At 43.0% G+C, this 22,320-nt stretch overlaps 3 protein-coding genes and 1 non-coding gene across 4 annotated transcripts; 2 read left to right on the top strand and 2 right to left on the bottom strand.

Annotated features, from left to right (window-relative positions):
• Window positions 1–4,970: 4,970 nt before the first annotated feature.
• LOC148205514 (uncharacterized) lies at window positions 4,971–6,957 on the bottom strand. Its single transcript, XM_088104690.1, has 2 exons — window positions 6,063–6,957; window positions 4,971–5,986 (listed from the first exon to the last, which is right to left on the bottom strand). Exons 1-2 carry the CDS (start codon window positions 6,955–6,957, stop codon window positions 4,971–4,973), a joined length of 1,911 nt encoding a protein of 636 aa, XP_087960816.1.
• Window positions 6,958–7,137: 180 nt separating this feature from the next.
• Window positions 7,138–15,588, bottom strand: LOC148205515 (uncharacterized). The gene is made up of 9 exons (XM_088104695.1): window positions 15,456–15,588; window positions 14,424–15,374; window positions 13,702–14,150; window positions 12,943–13,215; window positions 12,249–12,657; window positions 7,891–8,005; window positions 7,642–7,757; window positions 7,354–7,544; window positions 7,138–7,203 (listed from the first exon to the last, which is right to left on the bottom strand). Exons 1-9 carry the CDS (start codon window positions 15,586–15,588, stop codon window positions 7,138–7,140), a joined length of 2,703 nt encoding a protein of 900 aa, XP_087960821.1.
• Window positions 15,589–19,463: 3,875 nt separating this feature from the next.
• LOC148205516 (tubulin-folding cofactor C-like) lies at window positions 19,464–20,766 on the top strand. The gene has a single exon (XM_088111227.1). The coding sequence runs from the start codon at window positions 19,594–19,596 to the stop codon at window positions 20,596–20,598; it is 1,005 nt and encodes a 334-aa protein (XP_087967353.1). The 5' UTR covers window positions 19,464–19,593; the 3' UTR covers window positions 20,599–20,766.
• A 771-nt stretch (window positions 20,767–21,537) lies between these two features.
• Window positions 21,538–21,609, top strand: TRNAK-UUU (transfer RNA lysine (anticodon UUU)). The gene has a single exon. It is a non-coding gene; the product is annotated as a tRNA-Lys (tRNA).
• The last annotated feature ends 711 nt before the right edge of the window (window positions 21,610–22,320 follow it).

Here is a 22,320-nt window from a genome sequence, read left to right on the forward strand (position 1 = left end):
TTGCAATCCACTATTGCAAAGTTCATCCGCATAGAGGACCACCGTAATTCTAGGAAGAAACAACATCCGGATGTCCCCAATCACGAGACAAAGAAACCCGCAAAGCGATCCACCAACGACTACAAGCCAGACCGAACACCCCGGAAGGAGTCAGGGTGGATGTCTAAATACGATCGTTACACGACCCTTAATGCACCAAGGGCGAGGGTGCTTGAAGAGGCCTTGCACGCCGAACTCTTGACCGTGCGGCGAAAGGCTACTCCAAAGAATGCTGACAATAGCAAAGCCTGCCGGTTCCATATGAACCATGGGCACGACACGGAGGAATGCAACATGGTGAAGGACGAACTAGAGCGACTCATCCGTGCAGGCTACCTCCAGAACTACATCAAGGATAGAGTCTCCACTCGAGCCGCCACCCCTCGCCGAAAGGATCCTTCTAGGCGAAGTCCTCAACGATCACCCCCGAGAGATGATCGACACCGCAGGCGATCACGCAGCCCGCCTCGACGGATAGAGAGGGAGCGTTCAGTCCGGGGCCGAATCGACACCATATCTGGCGGTTTCGCCGGAGGGGGAGGGTCATCTTCAGCCAGGAAGCGACATTTGAGACAGTTGAAGTCGGTCCATATGGTCGATCGACAACCTAGGTCGATCCCTGACATCACATTCACGAACGCGGACTTCCATGCACCCGACCCTGATCATGATGATCCCATGCTCATCACCGCTAACATAGCTCGCTATGATGTCAGCAAGATCCTCGTCGATCAGGGGAGTTCAGTCAACATTTTATATTGGTCCACCTTCCAGAAGATGGACCTATCTGAGGACCTCATCGCCCCGTTTAACGAACAAATTGTAGGATTCTCAGGAGAAAGAGTAGACACCAGAGGATACCTTGACCTGCGAACTCGGCTCGGAACAAGTCGGGAGGCACCTGAACTTAGAGTTCGATTCCTGTTGGTCGAGGCAAATACATCGTACAACGCCTTGCTAGGACGACCTTGTCTGAATGCATTTGGGGCAATTGTGTCTACCCCCCACCTCGCCATGAAGTTTTCGACAGAACGTGGTACTGTTTGTACTGTGAGGACAGATCAGCGAACAGCCCAATAGTGTTATGTAGCCGGGCTAAAGGTCACTCCTTTCGTACCAACCAGAAAGGCGAAAGGAGCAGAGACAGCGGCGGTCGAATTGGACCCCAGAACCAATATAGACGAACGTCTTCATCCGCAAGGCGAAATCAAACTCCTTTCATTGACGGCAGAAGCGTCAAAAACCACCACCATTGGCGGAGATCTCACTTTAAGCGAAGAGCGTGATCTGGGACATCTACTACGGAACAATGCAGATTTGTTCGCGTGGACGGCCGCCGACATGCCAGGAATCCATCCCGGGGTCATGGCCCACAAATTATCCATCTTCCGGGAGGCACGACCTGTCGCTCAAAAGAAGCGACGGTTTGGAGAAGAGAAACGCCAGGCCATTCGAGTCGAGGTCGAGAAGTTGATGAACGCTCAGTTCATCAGGGAGTTAACTTACACTACGTGGCTGTCCAACGTCGTCATGGTCAAGAAGTCGAACGGCCAGTGGAGAATGTGTGTCGATTTCACCGATCTCAACAAGGCATGTCCCAAAGATTCGTATCCCCTACCCAGCATCGATCGTCTGGTAGATGGAGCTTCGGGTCATGTTATACTCAGCTTTCTCGACGCCTACTCGGGATACAACCAGATCCCAATGTACGAGCCCTATCAAAGTAAGACAGCCTTCATTGCCGAACGCGCTAATTACTGTTATGAAGTAATGTCATTCGGATTGAAGAATGCTGGGGCCACTTATCAACGCCTCATGGATAAAGTCTTCCATCATCAAATAGGACGATGCATGGACGTGTATGTCGACGACATGGTTATTCGCAGCAATTCTGTGGAACAACACCTGCAGGATTTAAAGGAAGATTTTGGCCAACTCCGACGGTACAGCATGCGCCTTAATCCTTCCAAGTGTACTTTCGGTGTCTCGGCAGGTAAGTTCTTAGGGTTCATGCTTACACGTCGAGGCATTGAAGCTAATCCAGACAAGTGCAAAGCTGTACTCGACATGACTGCTCCAACAACTCTAAGGGAGGTCCAACGCCTAGTGGGTCGGCTCACAGCCTTGTCCCGATTCATTCCGAAGTTAGCTGACCACATCAAGCCCATCTTGAAGAATTTGAAAAAGGGCACCACTCGACACTGGGACGATGATTGTGAAACAGCATTCAACACTGTTAAACACATTCTCACCAGTCCTCCAATTATGGCTCGACCGGACGATGGGTCCGATTTGCAGCTGTATATCGCAGCATCCCCCCACGCTGTTAGTGCCGCCTTGATACAGGAGGCACCCTCCCTCAAGCTGATATACTTCATCAGCCGCACACTGCAGGGAGCCGAAGAACGATATTCTCGAATTGAGAAAATTGCCCTGGCCCTGCTCACAGCTTCACGGCGGCTTCGACCATATTTCCAGAGCCATCAGGTAGTAGTCCGAACCGATCATCCCATAGCCAAGATCCTCCGCAAACCAGACTTGGCAGGACGGATGGTTTCCTGGTCTGTGGAACTGTCAGAGTTCGGACTTCGTTACGAGTCGCGGGGGTCCATCAAAGGTCAACATTTGGCAGACTTTGCAGCTGAGTTAATACCTGCACCGGAAGACTCAACCACAAAGTGGCTCCTTAGTGTGGATGGTTCCTCCGACAAAAGGGGGGAGGAGCCGGTGTCGTCCTGGAGGGACCGGATGGTTTAGTCATAGAGCTAGCCATTACATTCAAATTTCCAGCTAGCAACAACCAGGCCGAATACGAAGCCTTGATTGCTGGCCTATCCATGGCCAGAGAGTTCGCGGTCGATCGTTTAGAGTGTCGGATGGACTCAAAATTGGTGGTCGGCCATGTGAACGGAACCTATCAAGTCAAGGATAATCAGCTGTTACGCTATTTCCACAAGGCTCAAACCTTGCTCCAAAATTTCGTCGAGGTTAGCGTCATCCATGTACCTAGGGAGCAAAACGCAAGAGCAGATCTCTTGTCTAAGTTAACCCATTCTAAGGAGCGCGCACAGCTAGCTTCAATCATTAAGATAACGCTCAACCATCCTGTGGTGGAAACCTTCGTCACCAATATATCAACACCCATAACAGACTGGCGCCAGAAGATCAAAGATCTTATGGAGAAACAAGACAAAGGAGAGAATATTACTACGACCGATTCCAAACGCATCGCACGTTTTGTATACATAGGCGACGACCTATACCGTCGCGGCCATAGCACTCCTCTGTTGAAATGCATATCAGAGGAAGAGGCAGACTACGTCCTGCGCGAATTGCATACCGGGATATGCGGACTTCATTCTGGTAAGCGGACACTGAGGGCACGCATTCTTCGCGCAGGATATTACTGGCCCACGCTCGACCAAGATTGTGAGACATTCGTCAAGAAATGCATCTCCTGTCAGGCCCACGGTCACGACATCCATGCACCTCCCGAAGATTTGCACAGTATTATGTCTCCCTGGCCATTCGCTCAGTGGGGCCTCGACATAGTTGGACCATTACCGATCGCCAAAGCGCAAAACAAGTTCCTTCTCGTGGCGGTCGACTATTTCACAAAGTGGATAGAAGCCGAGCCTTTGTCCGTCATTAGTGCCCAACGAGTGCAGAAATTCATCTAGCGCCTCATTTGTCGGTTCGGCCTCCCTCAGAAGATTATTACCGACAACGGCCGCCAATTCATCGAGCGCAAGCTAGAAGATTTCCTTAGCAACTTGGGCATCAAACATGTCACCTCTTCAGTCGAGCATCCTCAAACAAACGGCCAAGCAGAGGCCGCGAACAAAGCCATACTGCCAGAGTTAAAGAAGCGACTCGGTGAAGCCAAAGGTTTATGGGTGGAAGAACTACCAGAGGTTTTGTGGGCATACAGGTGCACTCCTCACGGATCTACAGGGGACACGCCATTTAACCTGACTTACGGCACTGATGCCATGCTCCCATTCGAAGTTGGCGAGCCTTCCTTAAGGCGGAATATCACTGATATGTCACTTAATGAAGAACAGTTGCGGATGAATCTCGACATCCTTCCTGAGCGTCGAGAGGTCGCCACCATCCGTGCCGAGGCACAGAAGCGAATGCTGTCTCGCCGATACAACACTAAGGTCAAGCCCAGAGCCTTTAAAAGTGGAGATCTCGTATGGCGAAAGCGGGGAGAGGCCAGGAAGAACCGAGCCTACGGCAAGCTTGCAGCCAACTGGGAAGGACCATTTCGAATTATAGAAGACATGTCGAACGACGCCTATCGCCTACAGCTCCTTGATGGACAACCAGTTCCCAACACATGGAATGCCACTCACCTTAAATACTACTTTAGTTAACGTTCATTTTCTGTCGATTATTTTTGAAACATTATTCAGACCCGCTTCCATTATGATTACTACTTTCGTTAGAGTACATTTCCTTATGATTATTACTTAGTATCATTTATAACTTCTACAAAGTCGAGTCCCAGGGTCATCGTCTCGGGCACTTTTGCACACAAATGAATTGGGATACACTCTCACTGGTAGATGTTCATCCTTGAACACCCAGTCCGCTTGGGATACACTCCCACTGGTAGATGTTCACCCTTGAACACCCAGTCCGCCTGGGATACACTCCCTCTGGTAGATGTTCTCCCTGGAACACCCAAAATTCCCCTACTCGAACCTCACTCTCAACGGTCATACACCGCGTTATCAACACACTCGACAATGATACTCAACGGTCGTTACGACAAATAAATCGCAAAATCAGCAAAGTTAAACGCTCAACATTCACAAAGTTCAACAAATCCTGCTTCAACATCAAATATTCACAGAGTTCTAAATTTTAAAGTTTCACAGTCAAGCATAAAGTTTATGTTCATATGTACATTCTAATGATAAATTCTAATCTATTACAATGTTAGGAGCGCCATCAGCAGCGTCTCCAACCGCCTCCACGACGACTTCATCTTGCTTATCGTTGGCAGCCGCCTCTTCATCCTCCTCCGCTTCTAGGAAGGCGTCCTCAGGAATCTCATTCAGAGGTTTCATTTGGCCTTCATGCACATCCTTTTGAATGTCGAACGCCACCCCTTCAGTCGACACCTCGAGCAAATGGCCGACCTGCCTTATAGCCTTTCGAAAGCCCCTGGTATGTTCAATCATTATAGCATCCTTCAGCTCTTCCACTAGCTCTTTACTATCTAGGGCCTCTGCTCGCCAGTCGTCCCTCTCTTTGGCCACTGTCGCCACCACCTTCTTAGCCTGCTCCAAATCGCTCGACATTTGATCACGCTCTTTTCTCAAGGCCAGGCCAGCATCCCGAGAGTCATTCAACAGCACTTCAGCCTCTCTCAAGAGTTGCTCTGAACGCTTCTGCTTTGCGTCGCATACCGCATGAACCTCGGTGATTTCTTTCAGCTGCTTCCGTGTCTTCTCTAGTTCAACTCGGAGCTTACCTCTGTCGGAAGCATAGGCCAAATGCCAAGCCAACATTTGCGCTCGTGTCGTCATTTCCAACATGGTATCGGCTATTTCTTGCTCACTCATGTTCTCCACAACTTTCTTTTCCGAGCTGTCCATGTTCAGCTCAACCTTATGACCCATGGTAAAAGCAGGATCCCATACGCCGAGTGGGAGGGGACGCTCTGTCTCCCCAAACCCCTCTTTTCTCTTCTTTGCTGCCTCGCCGCTGGTCCCAACAGCCTTCACTTTTCTCTTCCTTTTCAGTTGTTCTTCAACCACCACCGCCTCATCAGGCGACACCGACAGTACAACGGGAGCTGGCTCAGCTGTTTGGGCTGGTGTATGTTGTTGACCACCAGCACGTCCCGCGGATGGCCCTGGGCGGTTACCTTCCGCCCTTTCATTGCCAATAGACTGAAACCAATTTATACCGCTGCCCTTTCTTCCCATTATCTCTGCAAAACAAAGGACAACCCAGCACGGTCAACCACAACAAAGCAATTTACAAAAATAATAAGCAAAGACACATACCAAACACCCTCGCCTCCGCGTCGTCGAACTCGAGGCAATTTATAAGCTGACGGGAAGAAAAGGGGCGTGGCAATGAGGTCAACACACTCAACGCCTCTAACTCTTCAATCGTCATCTTATCTTCCGGCCAAGAGGTGAACCTCAGCGGGTCCTGCGTCCAATAAAGGGGGAATCGGGGATTCCCCTCGCCATCGAAAAAATACCTCCGACCGATATCGGTGATCGACACCTTAAAGAACTTCTCTTTAAAATTCCTATATGACTGCAGGTAAAGCTCTAACAGCGCATTACCCGGCTCAGAAATCAATGACACCCATCCCTTCGTGGCCACCGGTCGACATCTAAAGAAATATAGAAACAAACTTGCAGTGGGCCTAATTGCTAACGCCCGACACACTACGGCAAAAGCCTGCACATACCCCCAGCTGTTGGGATGCAACTGACTTGGTGCGACGTTTAGGGTGCGCAAAACATCCATTTGAAAGGCAGTGAAAGGTAATCTCAGATACAGATCGTAGAACAGTGAGGCATAACAGTAGAAAAATTCAGTGGAAGCATTCTCCCCACCATAGCATACCCTCTCATCGTCTCGGCAGGCTATTAACCTAATACAGGTTTGATACCCTAAAGCCCTCAAAATACAGCTATTTTCAATCCAGTTTGCTATGACTGCTCTACTCCTGAACTGATTCATAAGTCCTTTTACCTCACGCGCCGCCCAATCGTACTCATCCCCGCTAATCGGAGACACTACGCGCCCCCCTGGACCCTCACTATACACGTTCCCATATACAAACGCTTCATCACCATAAGGTATAGTGGTGACTTCGGGGCATTCCGCCGTTGATGACGGCCCCGGCGTATTGTCACCGGTATTATGCCCCCTTTCTTCCATGGTCAGCAGTAAATACACTAAGACGAAGGAGATTTTAGGGTTACCTGGTAGATACTTGCAGCAGCGTAAGCAATGATGATGGAGGGGAAACAATCTCACTCTCGATGCACACTATCAATCTCTGTTCTTCTGCAAAAGTGACAAACTCCTTCCTGAATCGTGTTGAAGAAGGCAGAGCGTTTAATCGTCTGGCGCCGCAGGATTCTTTTTAATCCAAGGGCTACCAATTCGCGTCCCCTCGCTTCCCTAAAAGAGCGGGAAAACCATAAAAAAACGTAACGTCAAAACGGTGCGTATCATTCTCCCTATGAAACAACACTCAACGTCCTTTCGTAAATTCGCCCGCTAAAGCTATGCTCAATTACTCAGACTCGGGGGGCATGTACTATAGGATACCTGATCCTCCAATGGTCGACCAGTAACCTGGACGACCTGGCGACAGTGAAACCAATGCAAGATCTTCTCAAGGTCGTAGTGTCGTGCGAGCACATATTGTCGTCGACCACTAGGTGCTCGACAACCAAACAGTGGTGCTCGACAACCAAACAGTAGTGTCACGACATGTAGTGCTCGCACGACATGTCGACCTTCCATATCGACACACAGGACGATCGACATACGGAACGCAATATCGTAGTAGGCGGTTTAGCGGTTACGGATAAGCAGTTACACATACGAGCTAACCAACGCCACGAATCACGGAAGTAGTTGACTCAGTGTCAATACACGATCTAGCAGTTACAACTTCCAAATAATCCACTTCAGTAACAGTCCGGATTTGCAGGTAACGATTTATTTGACTGTTTTAAATATACAAAGCACACCAAAAAAAAGGTACGTTTTTTCCCCTAGGAGAAATCAATAGATTCTTATTCTGAAGATTAATCAGATATCCCTATCTTGACTTGAGCGTCGGAGTGCCTTTGCAGGTACCCAGCCCACCTTTTCCCAAAGAACAGAGCGTAGAGAGAGGGAGGAAGCTTCGTAACAGGCATTACAGGAAGAAGCAGTCCAGTTTTGTTAGGTTTGTATCTCGGTCTCCACATCCCTACTGAAACAGTATGATTTTTAAAGTAAGATTTACATTCATTTATATATTTTAAATTGATTTTGTTACTCGTCAACGTGGGAATTCTAATATACTTTTCTTTTATATATATATATATATATATATATATATATATATATATATATATATATCTATCGTGTGTGAAACTATATATTAATATGTAGTCCGGTAAAAGAATATATCTAATAAATAATAAATTTTTTAATAACAAGTGACACAATATGTCAGAAACAAGATATTAATAGGTAATCTGATAACGGTAAAAAAAATTGATTTAATCAATAATAAATTTTTTAATAATGATTGACACAATATATCAAATAAATGACTAATTTTACTATGATAGATTTTAACTTATAACTTTAATATCATATTAAAAAAAAAGTGAGTTTTAAGTCTAAAATGACAAAATCAAATCAATTAAAGTAAGTTGTAAAATAAGGATATTATGATTTCTGTAACATCCCAAAATATAGTAATTACCATAATTGAGAATTAATTACAATTAACAGTAAACAGCAAACAGTCTTTACATTAATAAAGCAGAGTTCAAAAGCCGAACGGCTTGAATAAAAAAAATAATAGCGTACGCTCAAACAGAAACAGAGATAATTAGGACGAACGGCTTTACAAAATACTTAGCCGAACGTTCAAACTACTCTAACATTTACAGTACTAAACTAACGAGCGCTCTAAGGCTCGGCCTTTACTTCCACTTCCACCAGATTTGCATTTTCTAAATTTTCTTCTTCCAGCATTTCTTCAAGAGATGCACCCCCATCTGCTCACATCCACACGGATGATCATTGCAAGACAAGACGAACGTACATGGACAATTGACAACACAAGGAAAACGAAAGGGTAAGCTTATAATATTTAATTCATACATCCAACATACACATTCAACATTTCAATGCATACGCACAACATACAATTTAACATAATCCATCATAGTAATTTATAAGTATATAATAGACGACCGTCCGGACTGTATGAACCATGTAGCTACAGGCGTCCTTGCACCCGAGTGATGTAGTAACTGGGATACACTCAACAGCTGCCACTCGAGGTTAGCCCTATCCAAAGTACCCCTAAGGAATAGAACCTCCTGCCATTCCCACACATGACTACCCCCTTCTACGTGAAGATGAGTATCACGGAATATCAGGATGGACCAAGCCAGCATTAGCTAACCACAGTCATACTTTACCAATTTAATATTTAACATATCTGAGACGTTCCTCCTTGGAACGCTCGTTCAAATTCCATAATCATAAAATCACTTAATATAACGTTCGCACTGTAATTTATCATAATTCATAATCAATCTCATCTTTAACTTTAAGAGTACAAAAGGACGAACGTTCAGTCCTTTGAAGAAAATAGGACGAACGTTCAAATACAGTACTGGGTGGACGGACGTAACTCTCTGTTTGACCAATTAAATGAACTGATGCCAGTATTTGAACGAACGTAAGAGGATAAATATTCAAATGTTGGAACGAACGCTATTTTGAACGAACGCTTCGGTATCAGACCGAGCGCTGTTTAGGACGAACGCTTCGGTATCAGACCGAGCGCTGTTTAAGACGAACGCTTCGGTATTAGACCGAGCGTCATTTAGAACTATCGTCCGACATAAGACCGAACAATATTAAGGACGAACGTTCAGTAAAAGACCGAACGCTATAAGGGCGAACGTTCGACAGAAGGCCGAACGCTATAAGGGCGAACGCTTCGGTTAAAGACCGAGCGTTACGTATTTATAAAGTTTTAAATATTTAAAAACAGCTGAGCTGAACGAACGCTCAGAGATTCAAATGGGGACGCTCGTTCTCGAGCAGAATTCTTTCCAAATGAAAGATTTCCATTCTAAGTGATTTTAAGGAAAACCGAACGGTCTAAGACCGTACAGTGACGAGCGTCTTTTATCAATGGGGATGAATAAAATTTCAGATTTCTCAACCTTAGCAAATTTTCCAGATTTCAACATTTAAACTTTATACTTTATAATTCATAGGATTCTCAAATTTATGAACTTTAAAATTTCATTCCAGTAACTTCATATTCAACATCAATATTCAGATTTACTTCATACAACAAAACATCCATTTTTCATACGTATCAAACCATCATGCAGATCAATCAAAATCAGAAACCAGATTGCATAACAGTGATCGTCCATACAGCTCAAACATCATACATGCAATCCAGATTACACAACATGCAAGTATAAATTAAACATATAAGCTTCCCTTACCTGGATAGCAGGGTTCGTTCAACAGCAAAGATTTGATTTGTCTCTTAGACTTTCTACCCTCAGTTTCACTAACTATCTTCACTTGATCTAAACATCAAAATCAGAGATTACTTAAAAATAGTTCATGCATGAACCGAGGACATGGTTTCGAATGAAACTCTAACGGACGAACTGCTAGCGAAAGGAACTTACCAGCTTAGAATCTAATTCTGTTCGGTCCAAAGTGACGATCACAGCTGGACGAACACTCCTACGGTTCTGAAATGGAATTTGGAGAAAGCTTGGTGAGTTACAGTAGAGAAAAGTTTACTGGTTTATGAGAGAAGTTGGAGAAGATGAAGGGTTTGGGTTCTGAGGAAGAGGATGAGTGGTGCAGGTAAGAGAGAGAATTCTAGAAAATCCAGTTTTGTTAAATTCATGTTCGTTTGAGCGAACGTATCCCAAGCTGACACCTGCACACTAAATTCTGAACTGGAAACTTCTTCTGCAACACGTGGCGGGTGTACATGTGAAGCCATGTGCGTTTTTAATGTTGCAGAGAATGATGTGACTCGGTTTCAGTGCACAGCAGAGGGTTTATCAGATTTGGAAATGGGTTTTAAAATGAGATAAGCATGGATTGTGGTGTGCATTAATGGTGATATGACAGGTAATTTACAGAGTAAATTTTCAGGGTCTCACATTCTCCTTAACTACAAAAATTTTCGTCCTCGAAAATTTAAAACTTACCCGTGAATAGGTGTGGATACAAGTCTCTCATCGCACTCTCTACTTCCCAAGTGGAGTCACCAGTCTTAGCGTCCCACACTACCTTCACCAAACGAACGTCTTTTCTCTTGTGTAGCTTGGTGCGAACGCCTTCAATACATATTGGTTGTAACTCCAGCGTTCGGTCCGGTTGTAGATGAATGTCTTCCAGTTCTAAGACATGAGAGGGGTTGGCTATATACTTCCTGAGTTGAGACACATGGAAGACCGGATGCAGATTTGATAGTTGAGGTGGCAATGCTAATTCATAAGCTACTGGTCCAATTTTCTTCAAAATCTGGTACGGTCCTATGAACTTTGGCGACAGCTTCTTTGGACGAACGACTCTGCCCACCCCAGTAATTGGGTTGAGTCTCAAGAATACGTGATCTCCTGCAGCAAACTCCAATGGCCTCCTTCTTCTATCCGCATAAGATTTTTGCCTGCTCAGGGACGTCTTCAATCTCTCCTGGATCAACTTCACTTTGTCAGTCGTTTGCTGGATGAGCTCAGGTCCAGTTAGCACGTTCTCTCCTTCCTGGAACCAGCAAAGTGGCGTTCGGCATTTCCTTCCATAGAGAGCTTCAAACGGCGCCATACCAATGCTAGCTTGAAAACTGTTGTTGTACGTGAACTCCACTAGCGGCAGTACTTCATCCCAGGCGCCCAAATGATCTAGGACGCACGTCCTTAGTAAATCTTCCAACGTCTGGATGGTTCTTTCAGACTGGCCGTCCGTTTGCGGATGATAAGCTGAACTCATCTGCAACTTGCTTCCTAACTCGCCTTGTAAAGATTGCCAAAACCGAGATGTGAATCTCGTGTCTCGGTCAGAAATTATGCTTGAAGGCACTCCATGAAGACGAACGATCTCCTTGATGTACAACTTAGCCAAATTCGTCATTGACATCTTCAAATTTATTGCTAGGAAGTGGGCGCTCTTTGTTAATCTGTCCACGATTACCCAGATTGAATCATGATTTCGAACCGTACGTGGTAGATGGGTCACGAAATCCATAGAAATGCTGTCCCACTTCCACTCTGGAATTTCCAATGGTTGAAGCAAGCCGCCTGGTCGTTGGTGTTCAGCCTTTGCACGTTGACAGGTCAAACAAGATGCCACAAAACGAGCGACATCACTCTTCATTCCAGGCCACCAGAACGAGCGTCTAAGATCTTGGTACATCTTAGTCATACCGGGGTGTATGCTAAGACGACTGTGATGTGCTTCCTCCAATATGATCCGCTTCAGTTCGCCATCATTGGGAACGCACGTCCTACCCATGTAACGCAGTAGGCCGTCCGTCCCAGCATTGAACTCTTTGGCTTGTTCTGAACCGAGCGCGCTAAAGATCTTCACCAGCTCTTCATCCTCTCGTTGCTTCATTCTAATCCGATCAAAGATGTTGCTAGATATTCTAAGGTTACAGCACTTAATGCTGTTCGGCTCCAACTCAAACTGCAACCTTAGATCTCTAAAACTTTCAACCAAACCAAGCTCTTTCACCATCATCAACGATACATGCACTGCCTTCCTGCTTAGAGCATCCGCCACTACATTGGCCTTTCCAGGGTGATAAAGCAACTCAAATTCATAGTCTTTTAAGAACTCCAACCAACGTCTCTGCCTCATGTTCAACTCCTTTTGATCAAATAAATATTTGAGGCTCTTGTGATCACTGAAGACTTGGAATGTTGATCCGTAAAGATAATGCCTCCAAATCTTCAGTGCAAAAACGACCGCTGCCAATTCCAGGTCGTGCGTTGGATAGTTGCGTTCATGAATCTTCAACTGACGAGACGCGTATGCTACCGCTCGTCTCTCTTGCATAAGCACACAGCCCAACCCTTGATGGGACGCGTCACAGTACACTTCAAAGGGCTTGGTCGTGTCTGGAATTATCAAAACTGGAGCGCTCGTCAGTTTTTCCTTTAACTCCTGGAAACGCTCCTCACACAGATCAGTCCAGGCGAACGGCTGATCCTTTCTAGTCAATTGGGTAAGCGGAGCCACTATCTTGGCGAATCCCTCTATGAAGCGTCTGTAGTAGCCCGCAAGCCCAACGAAACTTCTCACTTCTGTGACCGAACGCGGGCTCTTCCAATCCAACACTGCTCTCACCTTAGAAGGATCCACTGAAATACCTTCAGCCGAGACCACATGGCCCAAAAACTGTACCTCCTTCATCCAAAATTCACACTTGGACAGTTTTGCATACAACTCCTTTTCTCTCAACACGCTCAGCACTGCCCTCAAGTGTTCTTCATGCTCGGCTTGTGTCTTAGAGTAGATGAGAATATCATCTATGAAAATGACCACAAACTTGTCCAAGTAAGGTCTGAATATGCGGTTCATATAATCCATGAACACTGCAGGAGCGTTCGTCACTCCAAATGGCATCACTACATACTCGTAGTGTCCATAACGAGACCTAAACGCTGTCTTCTGAATGTCGTCCTCTTTCACCCTAATCTGATGATATCCCGAACGTAAGTCTATCTTTGAAAATACCGTTGCCCCATGCAGTTGATCCAACAAATCATCAATCCTTGGCAACGGGTACTTGTTTTTGATGGTCAGCTTGTTCAATTGTCTGTAATCTATGCACAACCGAGAGCTGCCATCCTTCTTTTTCACCAAGAGCACAGGCGCTCCCCATGGTGATACGCTCGGTCTAATAAACTGCTTCTCCATCAACTCTTCGATCTGCTTTTTAAGTTCAACCAACTCTGCAGGCGCCATCCGGTATGGTTGAACTGAGATAGGTGCGGCTGTCGTCACCAAATCAATGGTGAATTCAACTTCCCGAGCAGGAGGTAACCCAGGTATTTCCTCTGGAAAAACGTCCTGAAACTCCCCCAAAATGGACGTTCGTTCCTTACTGCCAATAACGGACGTTCGTTCTTTACTGCCAATAACGGACGTTCGTTCTTGCCTCAACTTTCCCAGCTCTTGGTCTTCATGCGTCATGATGAGGAAACAAGCAGCGCCCTCCATAATGTCTTCTTTTAATTTACCGAGCGTCACTCCCAAGCATTCTTCATCTTCTGCAGGAAATACTAACTCTTTCTTGCCACAATCTAAGATAATATGGTTGGTAGCCAACCAATCCATGCCTAGAATTATTTCCAAGTCCTTCAAAGGTAAACAGATCAAGTTCACCTTATAATTATGCCCCTCAACCACAATAGGACATCTAATGCATACGGTAGATGTCCTAAGCTCTCCAGCCGCTGGTGTTGATACCAGCAAGTCGAACTGCATATCTCTCTCCACTATTCCCAGCTTTTCAACACACGCCTTCGAGATGAAGGAGTGCGTCGCCCCAGAGTCAAACAACACATGACATGACATTCCATACAGCAAGCATTCACCAATTATAAGATTACCTGCGCTTGCTGCTTCTGCTCCAGTGATTGCATACACTCGACCCACTGCTTGAGCTCGTCCCCCTCTCGGCTGATTCCTTCCAGCATTTGGTGGTCTCATTACTGCTCGTCCTCCAGAGTTGCACTCGTTCGCCACATGCCCATTCCTTCCGCAACGAGTGCAATGTTTTCCACCCACCAACTGAGGGCATGACGAACGGTAATGCGACCCTCCACACTGAAAACAAGTAATACCACCTTGCTGCCCATACTGTCCAGCAGGAACCAATGCTTGCGATCCGCTTGTGTTCGTGAGCTGATTTGGACGAGCGTAAGGGAATCTCTTCTGACTGGTATTATTCCTTGTTACGATTGGTCCCCTTACACCCTGTTGTTGCTTCTTGTGCTTTTCCGCCTCTGCCATGTTCTTCTCCAACACCTTGGCCCTCTCAACCATGGCAGAAAACGTTCGTATGCACAAGCTTGAAATCAATACCTTCAAGTCACTTCTCAGCCCGTTCTCAAACTTTCGGCATTGCCATTCTTCACTTGTAGCCATGGTATAGAATCTGACAAGGTGTTTGAATTTGTTGGTATACTCGGAGACGGACATACCTCCTTGGACGAGCTGCAGAAATTCAACTTCTTTGGCAAAGCGGACGCTGTCAGGGAAGTACTCTTCATAGAACTTGTTTCTGAAAACTTCCCAAGTAATCTGCTGTTGAGCGTCCGTTAGAATGGCTCTAGCGCTCGCCCACCAGTGACTAGCTTCACCAGTTAATAAATATTCTGTAAATGCCAAACGATTGTCGTCTGGGCACCTTTTGGCATCATAAATCCTCTCCATGTCCCTTAGCCATTGATCCGCTTCATCCGGAAATCCCTTTCCATTGAACTTGGCAGGATGGTGTTGCAGAAAACTTTCCAAACTCCATTCCGTAGTGGGCTGGGTGGCATTGGAAGAGGACGCTCCTGGCGTGCCTCTGGTAGCAGCAAGAATATCCATCAGTTGCCTCTGCGTGGCTTCCGAACTGGCGCGAGCGGCCTCCATACTCTGCATGGCGTTCTGTTCCATCAGAGTATTATTCTGCTGTTGCAACCTATCTATCACGGATTCCAACAGCCTAGCGTTGTTGGACGCGTCAGTATCATTCGGCTGTGGGGGAGGAGGAAGTCTAGGCGCCATAGGTTCTCTAGTTCATCAGAAAACGAGCGTTAGAATTGTTCAAGAGTTAAATGAACAATAATTCATCAAACACGTAATAAGCACACAACGAAAACATAATGTACTCATAACCCTACGTGTCCTTAAAGAACAAAACTGCTCTGATACCACTAATGTAACATCCCAAAATATAGTAATTACCATAATTGAGAATTAATTACAATTAACAGTAAACAGCAAACAGTCTTTACATTAATAAAGCAGAGTTCAAAAGCCGAACGGCTTGAATAAAAAAAAAAAATAGCGTACGCTCAAACAGAAACAGAGATAATTAGGACGAACGGCTTTACAAAATACTTAGCCGAACGTTCAAACTACTCTAACATTTACAGTACTAAACTAACGAGCGCTCTAAGGCTCGGCCTTTACTTCCACTTCCACCAGATTTGCATTTTCTAAATTTTCTTCTTCCAGCATTTCTTCAAGAGATGCACCCCCATCTGCTCACATCCACACGGATGATCATTGCAAGACAAGACGAACGTACATGGACAATTGACAACACAAGGAAAACGAAAGGGTAAGCTTATAATATTTAATTCATACATCCAACATACACATTCAACATTTCAATGCATACGCACAACATACAATTTAACATAATCCATCATAGTAATTTATAAGTATATAATAGACGACCGTCCGGACTGTATGAACCATGTAGCTACAGGCGTCCTTGCACCCGAGTGATGTAGTAACTGGGATACACTCAACAGCTGCCACTCGAGGTTAGCCCTATCCAAAGTACCCCTAAGGAATAGAACCTCCTGCCATTCCCACACATGACTACCCCCTTCTACGTGAAGATGAGTATCACGGAATATCAGGATGGACCAAGCCAGCATTAGCTAACCACAGTCATACTTTACCAATTTAATATTTAACATATCTGAGACGTTCCTCCTTGGAACGCTCGTTCAAATTCCATAATCATAAAATCACTTAATATAACGTTCGCACTGTAATTTATCATAATTCATAATCAATCTCATCTTTAACTTTAAGAGTACAAAAGGACGAACGTTCAGTCCTTTGAAGAAAATAGGACGAACGTTCAAATACAGTACTGGGTGGACGGACGTAACTCTCTGTTTGACCAATTAAATGAACTGATGCCAGTATTTGAACGAACGTAAGAGGATAAATATTCAAATGTTGGAACGAACGCTATTTTGAACGAACGCTTCGGTATCAGACCGAGCGCTGTTTAGGACGAACGCTTCGGTATCAGACCGAGCGCTGTTTAAGACGAACGCTTCGGTATTAGACCGAGCGTCATTTAGAACTATCGTCCGACATAAGACCGAACGATATTAAGGACGAACGTTCAGTAAAAGACCGAACGCTATAAGGGCGAACGTTTGACAGAAGGCCGAACGCTATAAGGGCGAACGCTTCGGTTAAAGACCGAGCGTTACGTATTTATAAAGTTTTAAATATTTAAAAACAGCTGAGCTGAACGAACGCTCAGAGATTCAAATGGGGACGCTCGTTCTCGAGCAGAATTCTTTCCAAATGAAAGATTTCCATTCTAAGTGATTTTAAGGAAAACCGAACGGTCTAAGACCGTACAGTGACGAGCGTCTTTTATCAATGGGGATGAATAAAATTTCAGATTTCTCAACCTTAGCAAATTTTCCAGATTTCAACATTTAAACTTTATACTTTATAATTCATAGGATTCTCAAATTTATGAACTTTAAAATTTCATTCCAGTAACTTCATATTCAACATCAATATTCAGATTTACTTCATACAACAAAACATCCATTTTTCATACGTATCAAACCATCATGCAGATCAATCAAAATCAGAAACCAGATTGCATAACAGTGATCGTCCATACAGCTCAAACATCATACATGCAATCCAGATTACACAACATGCAAGTATAAATTAAACATATAAGCTTCCCTTACCTGGATAGCAGGGTTCGTTCAACAGCAAAGATTTGATTTGTCTCTTAGACTTTCTACCCTCAGTTTCACTAACTATCTTCACTTGATCTAAACATCAAAATCAGAGATTACTTAAAAATAGTTCATGCATGAACCGAGGACATGGTTTCGAATGAAACTCTAACGGACGAACTGCTAGCGAAAGGAACTTACCAGCTTAGAATCTAATTCTGTTCGGTCCAAAGTGACGATCACAGCTGGACGAACACTCCTACGGTTCTGAAATGGAATTTGGAGAAAGCTTGGTGAGTTACAGTAGAGAAAAGTTTACTGGTTTATGAGAGAAGTTGGAGAAGATGAAGGGTTTGGGTTCTGAGGAAGAGGATGAGTGGTGCAGGTAAGAGAGAGAATTCTAGAAAATCCAGTTTTGTTAAATTCATGTTCGTTTGAGCGAACGTATCCCAAGCTGACACCTGCACACTAAATTCTGAACTGGAAACTTCTTCTGCAACACGTGGCGGGTGTACATGTGAAGCCATGTGCGTTTTTAATGTTGCAGAGAATGATGTGACTCGGTTTCAGTGCACAGCAGAGGGTTTATCAGATTTGGAAATGGGTTTTAAAATGAGATAAGCATGGATTGTGGTGTGCATTAATGGTGATATGACAGGTAATTTACAGAGTAAATTTTCAGGGTCTCACAATTTCAACAAACCTCTATTTTCATTAAGTCGTTTGCATTGGATTTTAGTGCTGTGTGTTTCTTCAAACTCTTCCATTCACTAAATTGATGCAGTCTATGTCAAACATATTTGGTTACAGTTATAATTTATTATTTTCCCACATTATTTACCATTGTATTCAAATAAATGTACTTTGTTAATATATAACTTCTTAATTTCTGATAAGAAATTTATAGGTTGGTATTAATATATGTTTGGTTTATATAATAATAATAATATATTAATTTTTACTATAAAAGTAAAATAATAATCTTATATTTTAATTTATTAAGTTTTTTTCATTTGTCTATAAGTCAAATTAATTACAAACTTCATTTCTATATAATTTATTTTTACTTCTAAATCTCTTAAAAAACACAAATTTTATTCTAATTTTTCTATGTAACCAAACAATTGACATATTTTATCCTCTATATAACCAAACAAGTGATAAAATAACTAGTAAAGTACTCATTTATAACAAAATTTGATATTCATAAAACAATTAATCCAATAGTTTATCCGATAATAATGTATTACTCTAATTTATTAGATCTCACACACATTTTTTCTTTTTTTTATTATAAAAATTTGTTTTCTAAATACAACTTTTCTTTTGAACATAAAATGTCACATCATGTGACTGAAAATTAACTTAATTACGAAGAAGAAATTGTGATTATCTAGGATATGGAAAATTTTATACAATCGACGAATACAAATAATTTTTTGAATGATTTTAAAGATACTAATTATAAAACGAAGACCTTCTTCACTTGAGTGGATTTGAGGGAGAGTAATTGAGGGGATTTGAGAGGATTTGAAAATAAATTTTTTTGTTATTTATTTGAGTCAATTTGGAGGTAAGTGAGAATGAATTTGGAAGTAAAGATTCTCAGAATTAGTGTAGGATTTGATTGACGTGACAGATTAAAAAAATTTACTTCCAAATCTAATCTCATTTACCTCCAAATTCATTCAAATAATCAACAAAAAAAATTATTTTCAAATTCTCTCAAATCCCCTCAATTATTCTCTCACAAATCCACGTGAACAAGACCTAAAAGAATTGTAGGATGCACGAGGAATGTTTCTGTTTAGATAAGAATATGAAAAGGTTTTGTATTTAAATTAAAACTATAATCAAATAAATGAATGGCAACAGTTTAAATCAATACCATGGCAGGAAAAAAAATGAATAAATTAAAGTTAACGTATCAAAAAATGAACTACTTATTCATTGTTTGGAAAAGTCTGATAATGAAAAATGAAGTCTGAATCTGAACACCATGAATGTACTATGAATTGAGTTTGAGGAATCCCAGAAAGACGAACAGTCATCCTCCATGGAAGACGAAACAGAGAAACAGAAGAAGCACTTAGCAATGGTGGAAAGGCTTTCGAAGCGCCCCCAAAGCCGTTCAACAAAGCCCGAATCTTCAACAGAATCTACCTCCTCCGTCCTCTCACACTTCTCCCAACTGAAAACCTCCATAGAGTTCCAACTCCAACAATCCCAATCTCTTTCCTCCGATCCACCAAACCTCAAACTCCATTTCCAGAACATCTCCGAATCAATCTCCGATTTGGAAAAACTCGTCGCCCAAAACTCCTACCTCCTACCCTCTTACGACGTCCGAACCTCCCTCAAAACCGTCTCCGACCTAAGACAATCCCTCCAAAACCTCACCAACCAACTCATCCCCAAAACCAGATTCTCCTTCAAGAATAAACCCACCAAGAAGGACCCCAAGGACACCGCCATTCCGCAACCCAAACAACCCCCTCAACCCTCCATTCCCGACACGCGCCTCGCCACGCGCGAATCTCCCGGCTTCAGAAACAAAGTTGGTGAGGTTTTAGTCGCCGAGTTCAGGGGCTCCGAGGTAGGGGAATTCGCCGTTTCGGATCTCGATTCCTGCGAAGTGAGGATAATAGGTTCCGTTAGGGCGCTTTTTGTACACCGGTTGAAGAATTGTAGGGTTTACGTGGGGCCCGTGACTGGCTCTGTTCTTATTGAGGAAGCTGAGGGTTGCGTCTTCGTGATGGCGTCTCATCAGATTCGGATTCACTCTGCCAGAAAAAGCGATTTCTACCTTAGGGTTAGGAGTAAGCCAATAATTGAGGACAGTAACGGCGTGAGGTTTGCGCCGTATTGTTTGAGTTACTCAGGGATCGAGGAGGATCTTCGCAGCGCCGGTCTCGACACCGAGACCGGGAATTGGGAAAATGTGGATGATTTCCGGTGGCTGCGGGCGGTGCAGTCTCCGAATTGGTCGGTTTTGCCGGAGAGTGAAAGGGTTGGGATTGTTGATGTATCGAATTTGAAAAATGGGGATGAGGAAATTTGATCCGAGTCTCAGCATTGTTCCTTTTATGTGTGATTGAGTCTTGGTATGTTCATTTATCGGAATTTGATGTTGAGATAAGCTGATTTTGGTTTCAATAGTGCAATCAATTGAAATGGTTTTGGACATGTTTAATTTCGGTGTAGGAATGAATTTTCTGTGTTGCTTCCATGTAGGGTTCCATTTTCTCTTTCTATTATTGTTTGGCTTCTACAATGTTAGTTTGATCTTATCATGGTTTGGAATTGCTGGTTGTTAAGTATTTGTTTGCTTTTGTAATTCATTGGTAAATAATGGTTGGATTGTTTCTTCTAGGAAGCTGTTAACTATACATTTTACTGCAGTGTTGTGCAAATTATAATCACGGCTTGCCAAATTGTTTATGAATGTGTTATGAAAGACTTGAAACATTGGTAGTATGGTGTCTGAATTTAGTGATCAATGAACTGCAAGTACATGTTCTTACTGTGCTTCAAATGATTTATCATTACGTATGATGATGTTGTTTCGAATTTATAGTTTGTGTTGTTTTGTTTTGTTGCATGATAGCTCGAGGCTACAAGTGTAGCATTGAATCAAAAGATATACTCGGTTTGGTTATTCTTAACCAATTTCTCCTCATCTTTTACTTTCTTGTATCTTGATCTGAACTTTGTTGGGTGCATGATCAATTGTTCTCAAATGATAAAATTCCTGAACACTACAAATTGACTCCAAAAAAAGGGATGTTCAACACATTTGCGAGTGAGATGATGCGTTAATTGAACATTGGAATAACAAACATATTTTGTTGACAGTTAAGAACAGAAATTGGTGAACATATCTAACGAGAAACAGCAGTAATACCAGAATCTAAAAAAGCATTTGTTTCGATGATAATGGAGGAAGGGCGCTAGAAAAATACCTAGCATTGTATATTACTGTAGGTTAACCTCCATCAAAGCCGTCTTAGCTCAGTGGTAGAGCGCGTGGCTTTTAACCACGTGGTCGTGGGTTCGATCCCCACAGACGGCGTTTGTTTTTTTTCGTTTGATATTTTATATATTTATTTAAATATTTAAACATAATATTAGTGAATCATTTAGAATTTACGATTACAAAATTTTTATATTAGTGAATATATTCCTTACAGTATTATTAATTCTCTCCGTTCAAGAATAACATATTTCATATTTGATAAATATTAGATAAAAATCTTGTATCTCTTACTAGAAAATCATTTAAATCATCGTCAAGAAATTTCCATATTATTTTCCTCCTAATTTTATTGTTATATTTTATAAACTTACAACTCTACCTCACATCTATGTAACCTTGTTATATTTATTTTACTATTATCAATGAAATGAAATAAAGTGATTAAGTTTAGGTTAAAAAAAGTCGTGCCTATTGGCCGTCATGTCATATGCACCAATAATGTAAGGTTTTTTAATACTTTTAACATACATTTTAGTTATTTAAGTTGGTCTCTTTGTTATTTTAATTAAGGCTTAATTACCTACTTAGTCCCCATGTTGGGAGGTAATTTGCTATTTAGTACCCGGTTTTAAAAATGTAGGCATTTGATACCTATGTTTTGAAATTTGTATCAATTGAATCCTACCCACTTAACGCCGTTATAATTGATAACGTTTTTCTGACTGTGTACGTGATTTGTGCAAGCGTGGCAATGAGGTGGCTTAAGTGAGTTGACGTGGCAGGCTGATTTGGGAAATTGAAATGGGG

Source organism: Vigna umbellata, chromosome 1 (genome assembly GCF_029865625.1).
Source record: "Vigna umbellata cultivar VRB3 chromosome 1, Vumbellata_1.0, whole genome shotgun sequence".
In the NCBI taxonomy this organism is placed as follows: domain Eukaryota; kingdom Viridiplantae; phylum Streptophyta; class Magnoliopsida; order Fabales; family Fabaceae; genus Vigna; species Vigna umbellata.

Coding starts and splice junctions, on each gene's coding strand:
- LOC148205514 (XM_088104690.1), bottom strand. CDS start 6,957: ATGGAAGAAAGGGGGCATAATACCGGTGACAATACGCCGGGGCCGTCA. Junction 5,987..6,062: donor CGCGGAGGCGAGGGTGTTTG/GTATGTGTCTTT, acceptor TTTGTTTTGCAG/AGATAATGGGAAGAAAGGGC.
- LOC148205515 (XM_088104695.1), bottom strand. CDS start 15,588: ATGGCGCCTAGACTTCCTCCTCCCCCACAGCCGAATGATACTGACGCG. Junction 14,151..14,423: donor AGCAGAAGCAGCAAGCGCAG/GTAATCTTATAA, acceptor AAATAATTCTAG/GCATGGATTGGTTGGCTACC. Junction 12,658..12,942: donor AAAAACTGACGAGCGCTCCA/GTTTTGATAATT, acceptor AACATGAGGCAG/AGACGTTGGTTGGAGTTCTT.
- LOC148205516 (XM_088111227.1), top strand. CDS start 19,594: ATGGAAGACGAAACAGAGAAACAGAAGAAGCACTTAGCAATGGTGGAA.